Below are 9,121 nucleotides of genomic sequence, written 5' to 3' on the forward strand. Positions count from 1 at the left end.
TTTGACCCCAGCAATTTCTCTTCTGGGTGTTTCCCCCAAAGAAAAAACTATGGATGTGAATATTTATCGTAAGTATGTTCAATGAATAATTTAAAAATCTAAGCCAACCCAAGTTCATCAGCAGGGGCTTGGTGAAATAAGCATGGCACATCCACACAATGGAATGTTCCGCAGCCGTTATAAATCATGTCGTTGAAGAGTATTTCATAGCATGAGACAATCTTGATACTGTGTTCAGCTGGGCGCAGTGGCTCACGCCTGTAATCCCAGCACTTCGGGAGGATGAGGCAAAGAGGTCACTTGAGACCAGGAGTTTGAGGCCAGCCTGGGCAACATGGTGAAACCCCGTCTCTACAAAGAATACAAAAAGTAGCCAGGGTGGTGCGCACCTATAGTCCCAGATACTTGGGAGGCAGAGGCACGAGAATCGCTTGAACTCGGGAGGCAGAGGTTGCAGTGAGCTGAGATCACACCACTGCACTCCAGCCTGGGAGACAGAGTGAGAGACCCCATCTCGAAAAAAAAAAAAAAGATACTGTGCTTAGTGTGAAAAGCAGACACCAATAGTGTGAATTATGACCCTTTTAATTAAAAAAAATTTAAATAGCTTTATTGAGGTATAAATGGAGCTAAATAAACTGCACACATTTGAAGTATACAATTTGATATGTTTTGACATGTGTATTCCCCCATGAAATCATCACCACAATCAAGATAGTGAACATAGTCATCACTCCTAAAAGCTTCCTGTTACCCTGTGTGATCTCTCCCTTTCCTTCTCTCCCCCTCCTTCTCCCCAAATCAATTATCTGTTTTCTGAGCAGTATGATTTTTGTAAAAAGAAAAAAAATGTGTATAGACAGAGCGTAGATAGATGCTTAAAACAGTACAGAGGACAATGATGGGAAATTCTGAAATTTTTTTTGTTTATGTGTTTGTGAAATTGTATCACAAATACAAATTGCTTTTGTAATAGCAAAAAGTTATTAAAGTTATTAAAATCTGCCACAGAGAGCCCACAAAGTGAATATACTGCATAGGTGTTTGATAAATGCCTGTTGAATAGGATACTTGCTAGAGGCGTGGAGTTGGCTGCAAGTGCTTTTCAGCTGTGGCGGTGATAAATATACTCACACTGGCTGAGGGTATTGACTGGAGGGGTGACTGCTCTAGTGATGATGGCTTTAAGTGTGCTGATGGCTGTAGGAGTGATGGCTACAGGGCTGATGACTGCACGGATGTGATGATTGTTGTAGGAGCAATGACTGTAGGGACGATGGTTATAGGGGTGAGAGGATCATGGGTATGGTTGGTTGTAATGTCTGGAAGGGTGACAGCTGTAAGGATGATGGCTGGAAGGGTGATAGCAGCAATGGTAATGACTGTAGAGGTGATGGCTGAGGGATGTCAACTGTAGAGGTGATTACCGTAGTGACTATGGCTATAGGTGTGCTGATGACAGCGGGGATGACTGCAGGCCTGATGGCTGTAGGGGTGATGGCTGTATGGTGATGGCTATTGATAGGAATGATGGTAGCAGTGGTGATGGTCACAGGGGTGATGGTAGTGGTAGTGATGGCAGTGACGACCTTGCAGATGCAAGTTGACTGGGAGCATTGATCCAACAGGCAGATGGTCCAACTTCTGGTTTCTGGATTCTGGTCAGTGAGATAAAGGGCTTGGGTACGCCATATAATGTTGAGTTGATTGTCCACCTCTGGGAAGATGGAGCAGAAGGACTGATGATGATTGACATGAGACAACAAGGTAGGGACTTTCTCTGACTGTTCAACCCAAGAGCCGTCTGCATCAGAATCTCTGGAGACTGAAGCTTGGACTTCCTTCCTCCCTAGGGGCCGGCAGGGGCTGCGATTGCTGTAAGAGTAGGTCACGTGTCAGGGCTTCCTGTATGCTGCTGCCGCCGGGTGTCCATGGCCCGCACCCCCAAGCTGCCACTGCAGCAGTCAGAGTGGCAGCTGAAGGCTCGGTTCATGCCGTGTCCCCAGGCAGTACTGGCAAGGCTGAGCAAGAGGCCTCTGCATCTTGACACCTAGGAGAGCAGGGACGGAGTCTCCCAGGGTGGAGGACCATGCTGCGCCGCAAGCCCTCCAATGCCAGTGAGAAGGAGCCCACTCAGAAGAAAAAGGTGAGGAGCATTTTGGGAACTCACATCTTCCTTTGCTCTGCTTTCTCGACCCATCCCCTCCAAGACTGTTGGAAGTGGGAAGAGCCAAAGGCCATATGTTGAGTCTGTAGGTGAGGGCCACTCACCTAGAGGGCAACGGGACAGGGACCCAAAGGTTACAAGAGTAACAGAAGTACAGAAGAGATGTTTAAAATTCTGGAGCAAAAGAGTTACAGAATAGATCCTTAGAAGTCTAGAGTCATGCAATTCAACCCTAGAAGGATCGGAAAAAAGATCTAAAATTATGGGCCAGAATCTTAGACTAGAATTGGAGAATGACAAAATACAATGCTCAACCTGAACCCTAAGCCTGTACTTAATTCTCTCCCCTCTACGCTGGTCCTGCCACCACTTCTGCCCCGGCCACGGCCTCTCAGGAGCCATCTCACTCAAAGGGCCCCGCTGGGCTGCCCAGCTTGGAGCCATGATGCTCACAGGACCGCTACCCCCTCCTCCACTTTGGCCATGGCCCAGATCCTGCCCACTTGGCTCAGCTCTGTGGTAGCTCCCAGGCCCCACCAGAGATGGAGCCAACCTGGAGATGGGGCCTGAGGCCATTCCAGTCTTGGGGGAAAAGGCGTCCGGAAGTGCAGTGGAATGCAGGGGGCATACAGGTTCTTCCTGGGTGGGGAATGAGAAATGAAGTTGAGGTGGTGAGTAGGAGTGAAGGCTGAGGAGGGGGGATTTTAAGGGCCAGGAGGAAAAACAGCTGTCATGGATGGCTGAGGTGTTCATCCTCCTGGGACAGAGACTAGACTGGAAGATTCCTTGAAGACTCTGCCAGATCTAGGATTTTGTGGTTGAATTTGAAGATTTCCAGATTTCTTTGTTTGGATTTGAGGATTTCTAGACCTAATTCTTTAATTCGATTGAAGAATTCTCCCAGACAGTCAGCAAGTATATCCTACACATCCAGTGGGATGCTAGGACAGTCCCAAAGCAGGCCTGAACTAGGTCCAAGAGGCCCAGGCTGTCCCCTGCCAGTTTTCCCTGGAGCTCAGCCCAGGTGCCCTATGGTGGATCCCCTTTGTCAGGGGAGCAGCTCAGAGATGGAGGCCAAGGCAGCTGAAAGACTGAGACTCAGGGCACTGGGGTGTGCATCCTGCCCCAGCTCTCAGGTCCTGGGGTGGCTGCCACTTCCGGCTGTATTCTCCCCACCCCAGCTGCTTCTCTAAGGTTGCAGTGGTGGTGGGCGGGGGAGGGGGGAGGTTCATGAATCTTCACACGGGCTCTGTCATCCCTGTCCAAACCCTGCACAGCACTAGGCCCAGCAGGCCTGCCATTGGTTGCCACTCCTAAGCGAGCAGGGTCACTTCCCCTTGCTCTCTGACTGGTGGGGGTGGGAAACAGAGACTGCTCTATAGACACTGCTAGGCCTCAAACCACACCACAGGGGCGGTGAGCTGGAGGAAAGTGTGAGAAAGAGCTTACACTTTGACACTGGGACCCTGTGCCACATCAGGAGGACGTACCTAGGGGCACACAAAGCCAGAAGTCCCCTTTTTCTTTCCCAGCTTCAATTACCCAGATTCTGTGTTCAGCAGGCAGGTGGGTCCCTGGGATTTCCCCAGGTCTCTCCCAGGAGAAGCAAGGCCCATGGGGCTCTCTGAGGCCCATGTCCTTTAAGGTGTCCTTTTGGGGAGGGTAGTCCAGGCAAACCCCACCTCAAACTCTGCCAGAGCTGGTGCCAACCTCCAGAGCTGGAATGAGCTTACCTCCACACACTCTGCTAGCCCCAAACTGTGGAAATGCCTCCCAAAAACCCAAGCTTCCAGAAGGTACAGAGCATCTTCCCCAGGCCCAGAGGCAGTGGGCTGGCTCCATCACTGCTAGTCCCTTCCTCTCAGAGGCTGAGATGATGTGGTGGAGAGGAAAGCACAAAGGCAAGAGAGGCCTCTCTCTCCTGCCCCTGCTTCTCCTCTTGGGGCTGCCAATGGAGAATGTGCCAGACAGGGGCAAGAAAGCGGAGCTGGAATCCTACCAGGACCTTGGACAGCTCATTGACTTTCTTTGGGCCTCAGTTTCCTCACCTCTGAAAAGGGGGATAACTCCTAATCTGCCCCCCTCAAGAGGCTGTACAGATCACCCAAAAGAATAGATGTGAGAGTACCCTGTCGCATGTGTGCACGTGCACACAAGGGGGTGCCTGCTGTAGGCATGGGTGGGGATAGGGAGACACTGTGAAGAAGAACGAGCCATGCCCCCAGTGCTGGCACAGAGAACAGAAGACTTAATAGTACCAAGAGCCACCACAGAGTGAGGGCTCATCGGATGCCAGGTATGGTGCTGTGCATCTCTAAGTTTGTTCACTCCCCACGACAACCTGGTGAGGTAGGGGCAGATATTGTCATTATCCCTATTTGACACCTGAGGCTCACAGAGGTGAAGCAACTTGATGAAGGTCACACAGCTGGGAAGCTGCCGAGCAGGGATCCAAGCCAAGATTTGTCTGACTCCAGAGTCTTGACCCCTTCTTTCTCCACTCTCTTGTCCCCCTGTTGATCTCAAAGGCGCTGGAAGAGTATGATGAGCATAAAAGATTCAACCTATCAGCAGGAGAGCTCTGTGGGGCAGACTCAGATAGTTGTGGAATGAGTGACCTTCCAGCCAGCAGAGCAGAGGAGGGTGCGGGCCCTCTAGAAGGGTAGGGCTAGGACATGGCGCCTCCCATGGATCATGAAGGATTGGAGAGGCCCCAGGGTTGGGAGACAGACCTCTTAGCTGCCCTTTGGAGACTTTCACTTCCTTCAAGTTTTTGCTCTGCGAGCCCTTTGATCTGATTTCACCCAAAGGCCAGTGTTGGGGTATAGGCAGTGGAGAGGGATTTTTCCTGGACTTGCTTCCCCTAAGGATGTTCCTACTCTACGACATCCCCACTTTCTCCCTTCCTACAGCATACCTCCAGTATAACACCACCACCCCCCCCACCACCACCCCGCCAGCATGCACTGTGTATTTTCAGTGGCTCCTTACTGCCCACAGGATACATGTGCTTGGCCTGGCTGGCAAGAGCCTTCCACAGCCTTTTCTACTCCACCACCCACCATCCCATCACCATGCTCTCAACGTCTCAAACTTTCATTCTTGTTCAAACCCTTCCGAGCTCCACCTGGAGAAATCCTGCCTCCCCTGCATGGCCCAGCTCAAATGCACCTCCTCTACGAAGCCCCACCTGAGCCCTTCCCCCTCTGCACTCCTACCTGCTTTCCTTGGAGCTCTGTTCAAAAACCACCTGCATGCCATCACCACTATACTCAATCCACTGCTAACTTCTACACTGGTGGGGCGGAGCAACAGCATGACCTCTGAGGTAGCACGAGCACAGCAACATACTTGGGCTTCCAGAGTCACAGACTTGGGTTTGGATGCTTGCTCTTCCTGAGACCAGCTGCGCCACCCTGCCTAGGGCACTTCATTTCGCATCTTGGTCTCCTCTGCTTTGAGGTGTGAATATGATGCAGAGCTGCAATGAGGCTGGAGTGAGCTGGCACACATGAAGTGCTTGGCAGGATGCCGGGCATGCGGGAGGTGTTTAGCCCCTCATTGCTGGATTCTCACACACACAGAGGAGGGGCCTAGAGCTCACAGGGTGCTCAGTATATGCCTAGTACCCTGAAGGAGCAGGGGGAGTGGCTCAGGAGACCACTGGGGAAAGCCAAGTTTGCTCAGGAAGTGAGGGAAGAGGATGCTGGCTGGGGTGGTGTGGACCTCTGAGAGATTGATCAGGGCATGGTTTCTGCATGGATGCTGCCTTTTAAGCTGGAATTGAAAAATCTTTCTATAGAAGTATAATATCCATACAGAGAAGTGGATAAATCATAATTGCTCCACCGAATGAGTTTCTGTAATGTGAACATCCCCATGTAGACAGCAGTTAGATCAAGAAACAACACTCTCAGAAGTCTAGAAGCTTCCCTCATTCCCCTGCCAGTTACTACATGCCCCCTTTCCCCCAGGGCAACTGCTATCCTGACTTCCAACAGCACAGGTGAGCTCTGCCAGGCTTTGAACTTACAGGGGGAACCATATCATGTATATATACTCTTTGGTGGCCAGCCCCTTTACTCAACCATATGTTTGTGACACTCATCCATACTGTTGGGATCCTTTCTATCTCCGTCCTGGGTACTATTCTTTTGTGTGACTCTGCCACAATTAATTTATCCATTCTACAGATGATGGGCATTTGCGGGTTTTCCACTTACATTGGAAGGGGGAGAAACTACAGGTGACAGAGAGAAGGGCAGAGTATTCCGGGTGGGGAAATGCCCAGGGTAAGAGGCTGGAGGTAGGTTGTAGGAAAGAGTAAGCATAAACCGACATTCCACAAGGGACTACTGTGTCAGACAATGTTCCAAGCACTGTATGCGTACTCGCTTATTTCATCCTCACAAAGGCCAGATGAAGTCAGTGCTTTTGTCTTCATTCCACCAATGAGGAAACAGAAACCTAGAGAAGTTAAGAAACATACCCAGTTTACACAGTCAGTGGCAGAACCAAGATGGGAACACTTGCCCTGATGTGAAGTGGGCTTCAGAGAGGTTCGATAACTTGCTGGAGGTCACACATCCCAGAGTTGAACTTCTGAGAAAGCTTCCCTCATGCCCCTGCCAGTCACTACATGCCCCCTTTCTCCCACAGTAATCACTATCCTGACTTACAACAGCATAGGTGAGTTCTGCCAGGCTTTGAACTATAATTATACAGGGGGAATCATATGGTGTATATATACTCTTTGGTGGCCCTACATTTCAAATGTGTTGTATATTACGTTTGAAATATACTAAATACATATTGCTGAGTATACTCAACAGTATATATTTTAATATATATTTGAAACATACTAAATATATATTTCAAATGTAATATGCAATACAATACATATATACTCAACAATATATTTCAAATGTAATATAAAATACAACACATATATATACACAATATATATTTCAAGTGTAATATATAATACAACACATATATATACTCAACAATATATATTTAAATATATATTTCAAATGTAATATACAATACATATATACTCAATAATACATATTTCAAATGTAATATACAATACAACACATATATACTCAACAATATATTTAGTATATTTCAAATGTAATATACATTTGAAATGCAGCTCTTTCCAAGAGGCCCACACATTCCCCTGAGCCATGAAGTGAAAAGGGGGCCAACAGTGTATGGTACCACCTCCTCCGTCAGGCATGACTCCCAGGAAGTCCTCACTCCAAAGGAAAGCCAGCAGAAAAGCCAGCCAGGCTCAAGAATTTCAACTCAACCCTGAGTGGGGGTCACCTCTCCCTGAAAGGCAGTCAAGATATTTGGGGCTGTCCCTGAGGTTGGAGGTAGACTTGGCAAAATGCCACCCTGGCGGGCCCTGAAACTCTATCACCCAAAGAACATGTGTTTGTCCTTTCCATCTCCCTGGGCTGAGAGTGTTCAAGTGGGCCCAAGACCCAGCACCGTCTCTATAGTCCTTTGTGATTATCTCCTCCCGCTTTGGACTAAAACTGAGACAGAGGGACCCTCGCACAAGGGCCTAGGAGCCAAGGGCTTCTCCTCCCAGCCCCCAGACTGCAGATTAATGACAGGAAAAGGCCTTGGGAAAGAGCAGCAATTAGAGGGCAGGCAGGCGGTGAGTTTACTCTTCCCCAACAAAGCCAACTTCCGGCCCCATGCCTGCCCTCCTACTTGCTTTCCAGCCTCACCAGTCCCTAGGGTTTTGGGGGCGACTCTTAACCTCCTGGTCTGCAGATCAGGCTGAGGGTTGGTGGAGAGAAGGCCACAATAGGCTCCATCAGCCTATAAATAGCAGCCTAGCCTGCCCTCCTTGGGCCCAGGCCAGCCCGATGCCCACCCTCTCTCCGTTCCCTCTTTTCCATACTAAGAGGAGGAAGTTATCCTGGCAGCTGCATCCTAGCCATACAAGAGGAGGAAATAAATGGAAGGTGGAGGAGAGAAGGGGAAAGAAAGGGAGAAAAAGAGGAAAGAATAGTGGGAGGGGACAACCAAGAAAGGAAGATGGAGGAGATGCAGGTGAACCAGAGTGGTCACCCTGTGGTCATGCTTCCCCCCCACACCCACCTATGGCCCCCTTTTCAGCTCCCCAGGGCAACACAGAAGAGGCTTTCTGACTGAGGCTGCAGGCACCCCACCCATCAGGCCCCAGTCGTGCTAGCGTCTGCTTGGCCTGACCACTGACCTAGTTTCTCATCAACTACCCCGCTGTGACTTTTAGGAATGTGTGACCCCTGACCCCCAATTGCTGACTTGGCTTTGGTTAAGACCCATCAAGAGTGCTAAGCTGCCACACTGCAGTCCCCAGAAGTTGGGGCCAATTATTTGTGTGTGTGTTGGTGGGGGGCAGGTGATATTGCCCCTGCCCTGGGAGTTTGTCACTGGACACACACAACCCCTTTAGTAGGAAAGAGGATGTGAAACCTTCAACATTGTGTGGGTTTGGGGCTTCAGTTCCTCAAGCCCTTATCTCGGGTGTCTGCAGTCTATCCCACTCTATCTGTCTGGCCATCTGTGAACCCTGGTTCCTGTGTGTATCTTCTGGGCTCGACTGTTGATCTTGATATAGGCTCAGCCTTAACTTCTTGTGTCGAGGGCCTGTCCCCCTTGCCTGCCTTGCCCTGGTTTCTGGCTGCTACCTTGCATGTGCTTGCATATACATTTAAGAAAGCTCAGCCAGGCGCAGTGGCTCACACCTGCAATCCCAGCACTTTGGGAGGCCGAGGCAGGTGGATCACCTGAGGTCAGGAGTTCAAGACCAGCCTGTGCAACATGATGAAACCCCGTCTCTACTAAAAATAAAAATAAATAAAAATAAATTAGCCGGGCATGGTGGCTCATGCCTGTAATCCCAGCTACTTGGGAGGCTGAGGCAGGAGAATTGCTTGAACCCAGGAGGCA

General features: G+C 49.7%; 1 protein-coding gene across 1 annotated transcript in view; it reads left to right on the forward strand.

Annotated features, from left to right (window-relative positions):
- The first annotated feature begins 1,891 nt into the window (after positions 1 to 1,891).
- The window catches only part of SASH3 (SAM and SH3 domain containing 3), a 15,300-nt gene continuing 8,070 nt past the window's right edge, over positions 1,892 to 9,121 (forward strand). The window contains exon 1 of the mRNA XM_011936989.1: positions 1,892 to 2,146. Within this exon, the coding sequence (XP_011792379.1) occupies positions 2,090 to 2,146 (57 nt within the window). The 5' untranslated portion in view covers positions 1,892 to 2,089. The remainder of the gene's footprint in view (positions 2,147 to 9,121) is intronic.

This window comes from Colobus angolensis, unplaced genomic scaffold (assembly GCF_000951035.1).
Source record: "Colobus angolensis palliatus isolate OR3802 unplaced genomic scaffold, Cang.pa_1.0 Scaffold159, whole genome shotgun sequence".
Taxonomy (NCBI): Eukaryota; Metazoa; Chordata; class Mammalia; order Primates; family Cercopithecidae; genus Colobus; species Colobus angolensis.